Source organism: Taudactylus pleione, unplaced genomic scaffold (assembly GCF_031769625.1).
Source record: "Taudactylus pleione unplaced genomic scaffold, aTauple2 ptg000093l, whole genome shotgun sequence".
NCBI classification, from domain to species: Eukaryota; Metazoa; Chordata; class Amphibia; order Anura; family Myobatrachidae; genus Taudactylus; species Taudactylus pleione.
In genome coordinates, this window is record NW_028284495.1 from 3,745,297 (window position 1) to 3,758,014 (window position 12,718).

The 12,718-nt window shown below is 47.3% G+C and overlaps 1 protein-coding gene across 2 annotated transcripts in view; it reads left to right on the forward strand.

The window, feature by feature from the left end:
* The first annotated feature begins 831 nt into the window (after positions 1–831).
* The window catches only part of LYPLA1 (lysophospholipase 1), a 52,709-nt gene continuing 40,822 nt past the window's right edge, over positions 832–12,718 (forward strand). The window contains exon 1 of one of the 2 annotated variants that reach the window (XM_088469538.1): positions 832–1,033. In XM_088469538.1, the coding sequence (XP_088325664.1) occupies positions 965–1,033 (69 nt within the window). In that variant the 5' untranslated portion in view covers positions 832–964. Of the gene's footprint in view, positions 1,034–2,149; positions 2,183–12,718 lie in introns of those variants that run through there. The other variant, XM_088469539.1, reaches the window with a different exon arrangement.

Sequence of the window (12,718 nt, forward strand, 5' to 3'; positions counted from 1 at the left end):
TCCCTGCGGTGGGTTACTGGGGGGTGCGGGGACCGGCGCAACTTTTTTTTTTATCGGGACTCAATGGCGCTTTCTAGGGGCCGGCACTCCGGCCCTATTAGTCCGCCTCTAGAACCGTCACTGCCTGTAATCAAGCTGCGTAGGCAATCGCAGTGACTAATTTATGCACACCCATGCAAAACTCTTCACTCCCTGTCACTACCCCCAAACGCTCATGGCCTGTCACTCACTCTGCAATGGATTCCTGACTGCGTGCTTGATCGCAGTGATAACCTGCGCACGCTCAGTTGTGCATACACAGTACACACCATCGGCCGATCTGCGTACGTGGTTGCAACTGCGATCCATGCTGAATCAGACCCTGAGTCCTATAGGAGTGTGTAAAGTATCTGCCCCAGGAGGCAACAAGTACTGAGTGCTCCTTCTGTTTCTGACCACAGACTGGAAGCCTGCTTGGATTATTATTAGCAATTTGTAAAGGAGTCTGTAAAACATGTAACTGGAGACTTATTGATCGAGCTTAGAGGCAGCACAGCGACTGCACATGGTCCGCACACACACCGCCCTGACTGTCTAAGTGTCGTGACCTCAGGATCATGCATATTACACAGTCGCACTGACTGACTGACGTCACACATCCCATGGACTGATAAGGTCGAACGAAAACGCCTGTGTCCCCGCCCACAATAGCTTTTTCCACCAATCGGCGGTAGCCAGCCTCCAGCGTCACCGCCTACTCTCCGTAGTGCGGGTCCAGGCGCAGCAGGTGGTTGGCTGGAAACCAGGGGGGCGTTTGGTCTCGAGATCATGACGCTGAAGTCACGCCCCCTTCCGCGCGGCGACTTTGCTGCCAGTGCGCTCTCTCTCGCTGCCTCCGGGTTATTGAAGGATAAGGGGGCGCGTGGCCGTGTGCGGAGGCGAGAGACACCCGGCAGCACGAGGACTTGCCTGGCACACCCGGTGTATGTGCGGCAACAACATGTCCGCACCCCTGCCCGCCATAGTGCCCGCCGCCCGTAAGGCTACGGCTGCGGTGAGTCCTGATGCGGTACAGTAAGATAAGAATCCTCCCATCACTCACTCATTCCCCATTACTCCATGTATGTCACACCACTCCCCTGAGTCCTCACTACCTGTCATTCCTGTCACCTCCACTCCCCTCACCTGTGCTCTTCCCTCACTACCTGTCATCCACACTCCCCTCACCTGTGCTCTTCCCTCACTACCTGTCATCCACACTCCCCTCACCTGTGCTCTTCCCTCACTACCTGTCATTCCTGTCACCTCCACTCCCCTCACCTGTGCTCTTCCCTCACTACCTGTCATCCACACTCCCCTCACCTGTGCTCTTCCCTCACTACCTGTCATCCACACTCCCCTCACCTGTGCTCTTCCCTCACTACCTGTCATTCCTGTCACCTCCACTCCCCTCACCTGTGCTCTTCCCTCACTACCTGTCATCCACACTCCCCTCACCTGTGCTCTTCCCTCACTACCTGTCATTCCTGTCACCTCCACTCCCCTCACCTGTGCTCTTCCCTCACTACCTGTCATCCACACTCCCCTCACCTGTGCTCTTCCCTCACTACCTGTCATTCCTGTCACCTCCACTCCCCTCACCTGTGCTCTTCCCTCACTACCTGTCCTCCACACTTCCCTCACCTGTGCTCTTTCCTGACTACCTGTCATCCACACTCCTCACCTGTGCTCTTCCCTCACTACCTATCATTCCTGTCATCCACACTCCCCTCACCTGTACTCTTCCCTCACTACAGATCATTCTTGTCACCCCACTCCCCACACCTGTGCCCTTCCCTCACTACCTGTCATTCCTGTCGCCTCCTGTATGTCACTCCACTCCCCTCGCCCCCACACTTACTTTTATTTATATCCTTCACAACCTGTCATTCTTCAGTCATTCTCACATTTCATCTCTGTATAGAAAAGTTTCTGATGCTTTGAAGGGAACTATATAAACGTAAGACCACATTTTCACCATTATTTATATATATATATATATATATATATATATATATATATATATATATATATTTATATATTATTTTATTTATTTTTTTAACTTTTTTTTTATTTTCATCTGACAACAACAAACACCAAATGCATTCCGAATATGCACCCATTGTAATTAAAAATGAGGAGTTTGGGAGCCAGCTGTTGCACGGTTTGTACAGAGCTTTCAATAATTTTGTTTTATCCAGACTCATGTGTATTATCCAAACTTTCGTGTTAATTATATTGAAGGGACTACAACAGCCAGTCTCAGACATTGTAACAGCTGTCAGCTTTATTCTCACTGATATTATGATTTGTAAGCTACAAAACTACTTAATTTTGGAGAAGATCCCTCAATTGTTTTGAAAGCTTGTAATTTTAATTCCAGTTTCTCATGCATATTAAATTCCATAGAGATAAATAGGGCAACTCTCCAACGCTCCATACAAATGAATGTGTCAGCATGCCACTTAAATGTTTTGTTCAAGAGGACGCTGTGCTCTGGTGCATGTTGCAGGGATGTAAGCATTGAAGTCTTTTTCTTTTCTGAAAATAACTGAAATACCTGAACTTTAAAGTGAACCTGCCAATTGCACCTTCCGTGTTTTGAGGCAGTGTCTGAGCCTATACGCTTGTTAGGAGTCAGCAACATCACTGAGACAGGGAATTACTTATTTTACAGTACAGGTTGAGTCTCCCATATCCAAATATTCCGACATACAGAATATTTTTAGCATGACTGACATATTGAAACCTTTGCTTTTTGATGGTTCAGTGTGCACAAACTTTGTTTAAGGCACAAAATTATTAAAACTATTGTATAAAATTACCTTCAGGCTGTGTATATAATGTGTATATGAAACATAAATAAATTTCATGTATGTACACAAACTTTCTTTGAGCCACAAAATTAGTGAAAATATTGTATAAAATGACCTGCAGGCTGTGTGTATAAGGTGTATATAAAACTATAAATGCATTCTGTTATTAGATTGGGGCCCATTCCCAAGATATTTAATTATTTTATGCAAATATTCCAAAATACGGAATATTCTGATATCCAAAATACCCCTGGTCCCAAGCATTTTGGATATGGGAGACTCAACCTGTAATGAATTATCGGTTTCTAGTAAACTGCAATACTGGATTGCCTTAAATATTAGTTCAGGCTTCAAATTAGAGGCTACTTCTGTTTAAGTGACACGTTCGTTTTAGGGCAGCATCAGATAGGAGCTTTTGCTAGGTTGGATACAGGATTCCGACAGTCAGGATGTCGAAGGTCAGAATACCGACAGCGGCATCCTGATGGTCAAAATCCCAACAGATTTAGGTAAGTGTTCTAACCCTTACCCTAACCCTACCCAACGCTCCCGCAGCCAAACCCTAACTCGTCCCTCCTGCAGCCTAACCCTCCCCCTAACCCTAATACCACCGGAATGTTTTGGGATTTTGACTGTTGGGATGCCGCTGTCATTATCGTGACCGCCGGCCTCCTGAGTACAACACGCCTTTGCCAAGTGATAGACACATTGGTTTGCGGTGTGACTATTTCCAGTGAAACTAGGGTTAGAAAATTAAAAACACTGTTTATTTGTGAATGAGTAGAGTAAACTGTATTTCCCTAGCCATTCAGGGTTAGTTTAATAGTGTTCACTCTAGGTCCGGCAGGACGCCAGGCCTAGAGCTAGGGCACTTCTGCGCGCGCCTTTGGTGTGCGCACCTGAATGGGGGTGTGGCCAAAGAAAAGGGGGCGTGTCTTTGACGCGTTCCCTTTTCGTCACTTCTGGGGGCGTGCCCGGCACTTTCGGACATGCCGGGCAGCCCCCAAGCTTTGCGGTCACAGTGGGGCGCCGCGCTGGAGGGCAGGATGCTTTCTGCTCTTCAGAAATACGGCAGGGCGCGGCGCCCCGCTAAAACAACCTAGTGGGAACGCTAGGTTATACAACCTGTAACCTTGCTGTATGTGTATGGAAGTCCATTTTGTGAAGTCTAGTTGATTTTTTTAATATATATATATATATATATATATATATATATATATATATATATATATATATATATATATATATATATATTAGGGGTGTGCACCGGCCACTTTTCGTGTTTTGTGTTTTGGTTTTGGATCTGGATCTTTCTTCGTGTTTTGGATCTGGATTGGTTTTGCCAAAACCACCCTTCCGTGTTTTGGGTTCTGGGTTTTGTGTTTTGGATCTGTATTTTTTTGAAAAAAAGCATAAAAACAGCTAAAATCACAGAATTTGTAGGTTTTTCTGCTCCTATGCTATTATTAACCTCAATAACCTTAATTTCCACTCATTTCCAGTCTATTCTGAACACCTCACACCTCACAATAGTGTTTTTATGTCCAAAAGGTTGCACCGAGGTAGCTGGATGACTATGCTAAGCGACACGAGTGGGCGGCACAAACACGTGACCCATCTAGGAGTGACACTGCAGTGGCAGGCAGGATGGCAGTTAGAAAAACTAGGCCCCAAACTGTACATAATGCAAAGAAAAAAAGAGGTGCAAGATGGAATTGTCCTTGGGCCCTCCCACCCACCCTTATGTTGTATAAACAGGACATGCACACTTTAACAAATCAATCATTTCAGCGCCAGGGTCTGCCACACAACTGTGGCTGAAATGATTGGTTCGTTTGGGCCCCCACAAAACAAGCTGGCAATTAATGTGTCCCTGCACAAACTGGCTCTACGGAGGCAAGATGTCATCCTCATCCTCCTCATCCACCGATTCCTCACCCTCTTCAGTGTGTACATCCTCATCCTCACAAAGTATTAACTCGTCCCCACTTGAATCCACCACCACAGGTCCCTCTGTACCTTCTGGAGGCTGGTCTCCCTGGAAGAGCTGATAATTCATTTTGATGAACATCATCTTCTCCACATTCTGTGGAAGCAACCTCCTACGCCTTTCGCTGACAAGGTTCCCGGCTGCACTAAACACTCTTTCGGAGTACACACTGGAGGGGGGGCAACTCAGGTAAAATAGAGCCAGTTTGTACAGGGGCCTCCAAATTGCCTCTTTTTCCTGCCAGTACAGGTATGGACTGTCTGACATGCCTACTTGGATGCTGTCACCGATGTAATCCTCCACCATTCTGTCAATGGTGACAGTATCATATGCAGTGACAGTAGACATGTCAGAAATTGTTGCCAGGTCCTTCAGTCCGGACCAGATGTCCAAACTTGGTCCTGCCTGCCCTGCATCACCGCCAGCGGGTTGCTTAGGATACCTAAGTTTTTTCCTGGCAGCCCCAGTTGCGGGAGAAAATGAAGAAGGAGCCGTTGACGTGTCACGTTCCGCTTCAGCTGACAGTGTGTTCACCAGCAGGTCTTTGCACCTCTGCAGGCTTGTGTCGGCCGGAAAGAGAGACACCACATAGGCTTTAAACCTAGGATCGAGCACGGTGGCCAAAATGTAGTGGTCTGATTTCAACAGATTGACCACCCTGGAATCCTGGCAAAGCGAATGAAGGGCTTCATCCACAAGTCCCACATGCCGAGCGGAATCGCTCCGTCTTAGCTCCTCCTTCACTTTCTCCAGCTGCTTCTGCAAAAGCCTGATGAGGGGAATGACCTGACTCAAGCTGGCAGTGTCTGAACTGACTTCACGTGTGGCAAGTTCGAAGGGCTGAAGAACCTTGCACAACACGGAAATCATTCTCCACTGCGCTTGAGTCAGGTGCATACCCCCTCCTTTGCCTATGTCATAGGTGGATGTATAGGCTTGTATGGCCTTTTGCTGCTCCTCCATCCTCTGAAGCATATAGAGGGTTGAGTTCCACCGCGTCACAACCTCTTGCTTCAGGTGATGGCGGGGCAGGTTCAAGAGTGTTTGCTGGCGCTCCAGTCTTCGGCACGCAGTCGCTGAATGGCGAAAGTGGCCAGAAATTTTTCGGGCCACCCAAAGCGTCTCCTGCACGCCCCTGTCGCTTTTCAGAAAATTCTGCACCACCAAGTTTATTGTGTGAGCAAAACATGGGACGTGCTGGAATTTGCCCAGATGTAATGCCCGCACAATATTGGTGGCGTTGTCAGATATCACAAATCCCCAGGAGAGTCTAAGTGGGGTAAGCCACTGGGCGATGATTTCCCTCAGTTTCTCTAAGAGGTTGTCGGCGGTGTGCCTCTTACTGAAACCGGTGATACACAGCGTAGCCTGCCTTGTAACGAGCTGGCGTTTCTGAGATGCTGCTACTGGTGACGCTGCTGCTGTTGCTGCGTAAGGTGATACATCTACCCAGTGGGCTGTCACAGTCATATAGTCCTTAGTCTGCCCTGTTCCACTTGTCCACATGTCCGTGGTTAAGTGGACATTGTGTACAACGGCATTTTTCAGGACACTGAGGACACTTTTTCTGACGTTTCTGTACAGTCTCGGTATCGCCTGCCTAGTGAAGTGGAATCTAGACGGGATTTGGAACCGGGGACACACTACCTCCATCAATTGTCTAAATCCCACTGCACTAATGGCGGATACCGGACGCACGTCTAACACCAACATAGCAGTCAAGGCCTCAGTTATACGTTTTGCTTCAGGATGACTGCTGTCGTACTTCATCCTCCTCGCTAAGGACTGTTGGAGGGTCAGTTGTTTAGTAAAAGTAGTGGTGTTCCTACTTCCTCTCTGGGATGATGAACGACTCCCAGCAGCAGCAGCAACAGCAGCAGCGGCAGCAGTAGGCGTAGCAATGCAGGATCCTCCGGAGGAATCCCGGATAGGAGAGTCAGTCATGCCAGTGATATGGCCTGCAGGACTACTTCCGATCCTGACTAAGGAGGAAATTGACGAGGAGGGAGTTGACGGTGTGGTTTGCAGGCGCTTGGATACAACAGGACAACGGGATTTAGGTGTCCCTGGACTGCTTACGGTCTGAGCCAAAGTTTCTGAACTTGACAGTAACTTTTTATGAACGCGCTGCAGGTGCCGTATAAGGGAGGATGTTCCTAGGTGGTTGACGTCCCTACCCCTACTTATTTCACCTTTACATATGGTACATATGGCAAGACAGTTGTTGTCCGGATTTGGATAGAAATATTGCCAGACCAAAGAGGTGGAATGTTTGGTCTTCTGCCCAGGCATGACCGTGATGGGCTTTTTCATCCCACGGACAACAACTGTCTCCCCCGGAGCCTGATTTAAACAAACCACATCACCATCAGAATCCTCCTCGCCAACTTCCTCCTCAGCGCCAGCTACACCAGTATCCTCATCCTGTTGTACTTCAACAGTGACATCTTCAATTTGCATATCAGCAAGTGGACTGTGGGTGCTCCTTTCAGCACTTGCAGGGGGCGTGCAAATGGTGGAAAGAGCCACCTCTTCCCGTCCAGTGCTGGGAAGGTCAGGCATCGCAACCACCACCACACTTGGACTCTCTTTGGGGATTTGTGATATCTTCTTAGAAAGCACAGTTCTTCGCTGTGCTTTTGCCAGCTTAACTCTTTTGATTTTTTTAGTGGGAGGAGTGCTTCCATCGTCATGTGAAGCTGAACCACTAGTCATGAACATACTAGGGATCGACCTTAGCCGTTCCTTGCCACTCCGTGTCGTAAATGGCATATTGGCAAGTTTACGTTTCTCTTCAGCTGATTTAAATGTCTTTTTCAAGGTCATTTTCCTGAACTTTGCCATTTGGGATTGTATGTGCCCTCTACTATGACATTGGGCATCGGCCTTGGCAGACGACGTTGATGGCATGTTATCGTCTATGTCATGACTAGTGGCAGCAGCTTCAGCACTAGGAGGAAGTGGTTCTTGATCTTTCTCTATTTTATTTTTATCGGAGAAAGTTTGGTCCTCCATTTATGTTATATCGATTTGATATATACGTGCGGCTAAACACAGAAAATAAATTTTTTTTTGGTTCGGACTGGAGTGTACTTTGTGGGTTACAGCACCCTTTAACGGTCAAGCCAGCCGGCCCTTTACTTATGACACAGGCGCACTCTTGGCACTACTTTGTTGATGCACGTGCGGCTACTGCGCACACAATTCACAAACACAGAAAATAATTTTTTTTTGGTTTGGACTGGAGTGTACTTTGGGGGTTACAGCACCCTTTAACGGTCAAGCCAGCCGGCCCTTTACTTATGACACAGGCGCACGCTTGGCACTACTTTGTTGATGCACGTGCGGCTACTGCGCACACAATTCACAAACACAGAAAATAATTTTTTTTTGGTTTGGACTGGAGTGTACTTTCGGGGGTTACAGCACCCTTAACGGTCAAGCCAGCCGGCCCTTTACTTATGACACAGGCGCACGCTTGACACTACTTTGTTGATGCACGTGCGGCTACTGCGCACACAATTCACAAACACAGAAAATAATTTTTTTTTGGTTTGGACTGGAGTGTACTTTCAGGGGTTACAGCACCCTTTAACGGTCAAGCCAGCCGGCCCTTTACTTATGACACAGGCGCACGCTTGGCACTACTTTGTTGATGCACGTGCGGCTACTGCGCACACAATTCACAAACACAGAAAATAATTTTTTTTTGGTTTGGACTGGAGTGTACTTTCGGGGGTTACAGCACCCTTTAACGGTCAAGCCAGCCGGCCCTTTACTTATGACACAGGGGCACTCTTGGCACTACTTTGTTGATGCACGTGCGGCTACTGCGCACACAATTCACAAACACAGAAAATAATTTTTTTTTAGGTTTGGACTGGAGTGTACTTTCGGGGGTTACAGCACCCTTAACGGTCAAGCCAGCCGGCCCTTTACTTATGACACAGGCGCACGCTTGGCACTACTTTGTTGATGCACGTGCGGCTACTGCGCACACAATTCACAAACACAGAAAATAATTTTTTTTTGGTTTGGACTGGAGTGTACTTTCGGGGGTTACAGCACCCTTTAACGGTCAAGCCAGCCGGCCCTTTACTTATGACACAGGCGCACGCTTGGCACTACTTTGTTGATGCACGTGCGGCTACTGCGCACACAATTCACAAACACAGAAAATAATTTTTTTTTAGGTTTGGACTGGAGTGTACTTTCGGGGGTTACAGCACCCTTAACGGTCAAGCCAGCCGGCCCTTTACTTATGACACAGGCGCACGCTTGGCACTACTTTGTTGATGCACGTGCGGCTACTGCGCACACAATTCACAAACACAGAAAATAATTTTTTTTTTGGTTTGGACTGGAGTGTACTTTCGGGGGTTACAGCACCCTTAACGGTCAAGCCAGCCGGCCCTTTACTTATGACACAGGCGCACGCTTGGCACTACTTTGTTGATGCACGTGCGGCTACTGCGCACACAATTCACAAACACAGAAAATAATTTTTTTTTTGGTTTGGACTGGAGTGTACTTTCGGGGGTTACAGCACCCTTAACGGTCAAGCCAGCCGGCCCTTTACTTATGACACAGGCGAACGCTTGACACTACTTTGTTGATGCACGTGCGGCTACTGCGCACACAATTCACAAACACAGAAAATAATTTTTTTTTGGTTTGGACTGGAGTGTACTTTCAGGGGTTACAGCACCCTTTAACGGTCAAGCCAGCCGGCCCTTTACTTATGACACAGGCGCACGCTTGGCACTACTTTGTTGATGCACGTGCGGCTACTGCGCACACAATTCACAAACACAGAAAATAATTTTTTTTTGGTTTGGACTGGAGTGTACTTTCGGGGGTTACAGCACCCTTTAACGGTCAAGCCAGCCGGCCCTTTACTTATGACACAGGGGCACTCTTGGCACTACTTTGTTGATGCACGTGCGGCTACTGCGCACACAATTCACAAACACAGAAAATAATTTTTTTTTAGGTTTGGACTGGAGTGTACTTTCGGGGGTTACAGCACCCTTAACGGTCAAGCCAGCCGGCCCTTTACTTATGACACAGGCGCACGCTTGGCACTACTTTGTTGATGCACGTGCGGCTACTGCGCACACAATTCACAAACACAGAAAATAATTTTTTTTTGGTTTGGACTGGAGTGTACTTTCGGGGGTTACAGCACCCTTTAACGGTCAAGCCAGCCGGCCCTTTACTTATGACACAGGCGCACGCTTGGCACTACTTTGTTGATGCACGTGCGGCTACTGCGCACACAATTCACAAACACAGAAAATAATTTTTTTTTAGGTTTGGACTGGAGTGTACTTTCGGGGGTTACAGCACCCTTAACGGTCAAGCCAGCCGGCCCTTTACTTATGACACAGGCGCACGCTTGGCACTACTTTGTTGATGCACGTGCGGCTACTGCGCACACAATTCACAAACACAGAAAATAATTTTTTTTTTGGTTTGGACTGGAGTGTACTTTCGGGGGTTACAGCACCCTTAACGGTCAAGCCAGCCGGCCCTTTACTTATGACACAGGCGCACGCTTGGCACTACTTTGTTGATGCACGTGCGGCTACTGCGCACACAATTCACAAACACAGAAAATAATTTTTTTTTTGGTTTGGACTGGAGTGTACTTTCGGGGGTTACAGCACCCTTAACGGTCAAGCCAGCCGGCCCTTTACTTATGACACAGGCGCACGCTTGGCACTACTTTGTTGATGCACGTGCGGCTACTGCGCACACAATTCACAAACACAGAAAATATATTATTTTTTTAGCACTTGGGGGGAGCACCCCTGATGGACAGAGCACCCCCTGGACAACACTACAGCACCCCTTTAGGACTGGGACACTGCACAGGACTTTGGAGTGGACACAGCCCCTATGGAGAACTGACTGCACAACACAGTCCAGCCAGCCCCTATGGACTTTGAAGTAGTGGACACAGCCCCTATTAACAACAGCAGCACAGCACAACACAGCCAGCCCCTATGGACTTTGAAGTAGTGGACAACAGCAGCACTACACTACACTACACTACACAGCACTAACTCCCACCCTCCCTCTTCACTGTCCACAGCCGAGTGAGAAAATGGCGCCGACGCGGGTACCTTATATAGGATCCAAAACCCGCGAGACTCGGAAGGCGGGATGATGACGTTTTGCCTCGATGTCAGATCCGAGTCAGGCGGGAAAAGTCGAGCCTGACTCGGATCGGACTCGGATCGGGGGGGCTCGGGGGGGTTCGGATTTCAGAAATCCGAACCCGCTCACCCCTAATATATATATATATATATATCTATATATATATATATATATATATATATCTAACTTTGTCTACTGTTTTATTATACTTCACTCTCTTTCAGATATCTAGGGCCAAATGTATTAGAGTGAGAGTTTAGAAATGTGAGAGTTTAGCAGTAGACTCTCGCATTGGTCAAGTTTTATCCTCAAAAGGCTCGATTCTATTCTACGTGATGTGAATAGCGCTGGAGTAAGCTCCCATAGCTTTTCAGTACACCGCGCTGCTAAGCCTGACTAAGGATTTCTTCTCGCACCCCTCCGGGGATGCGAGCAGAAATCGACGAAAGTCCAGACATGATGCTATTTTCTGCCCTTAGCACTGGGAAAACGGCATCGCGCCAGGAAGTTTAGTCGGAGAATGCCCGTTCTAGTGCCTAAACACCCTGTTTAAGGCGCGAGAACGGGCCTTCCCCGACCTAACTTTGCGTAGAATTGAATAGCTCCGGAGCTGATTCCCGGCGCTATTCACATCGCGTAGAATGGAATCGAGCCCTTAATGGGAAAACATCTGGATGAGAGTTTAAATCGTGGGGTTTCTTTTAGTCTAAAAACATGCAAGTTTTCATGTTCTCAGACTCTATTACATTGGCCGAGTTTAAAAAGGTGAGAGTTATTTTCTAAACTCCACTCTATTACATTTGGCCCCTTGTTTGAGTACAATATATAGGGGCCTATGTATCAAAGCTTGATGAGAGATAAAATAGTGAGAGAAAAAGTATTAACCAATCAGCTCCGAACTGTCATTTTTCAAACACAGCCTATAAAATGTAAGTTAGAAGCTGATTGGTGATTTATATCTTAAAATTGTATCTCTCATCAAGCTTTGATACATAGGCCCCATAGTCTAGCACACAGTGTATTTAATTCCAGTTAAAAATATAATATGTTGTTAGGTTGTCTGTTCTGTTATGTAACATGTTTGTTGTATGGATATCTAGAATTAGTTTGTTTAGTATTTATAGTTTGTGTTTTTTAAATAGCCTGTTGTACTTATGTTTGGTGTGACACTATATGCTGTTACTGTATATAAATTAGTTCCATAACAAGCACTTAAGAAAGACTGCCTGTCTGCATGTGAAAGGTGTGCAGCTCCTTTCATGATCATTTGTACCATCAATGGTAGATTTGTTCCCAAGTATAAATATTGATTATTATTTTTCTTCTTCGGGGTCCACAGCCATCACATTGGGGTTTATGGATTCATCCAGGCACCAAACAGTTAATCCAAGCTCTCAGTTCCCAGGATGCACTAGGTTCTCCCCATATACCCCGCCCCTGGTCACAGGGCGTCAGTTGTTCTGTTTGGTGCGAGAAGGCACCACACTCACAGTGGGACTGCTTTTTTTTTTTTAATTATTATTATTTACTTCAAAGCAGGCGGCACGTGTTCCCTGGTGAAACCACGCGTCAATAGACGCACGGGTCCCTGCTTCATCTACCCCCGCCGGCGCCGCAACGCTAGTCTCGGCTAGTGCTTTCGGCAGGGGCTTAGACTCTGGACCGGGACGGGGATGCAGGTGAGTAGGACCGTGGGAGGCCGCTGACGCCACGGTCACGAGCGGTCCGTCCT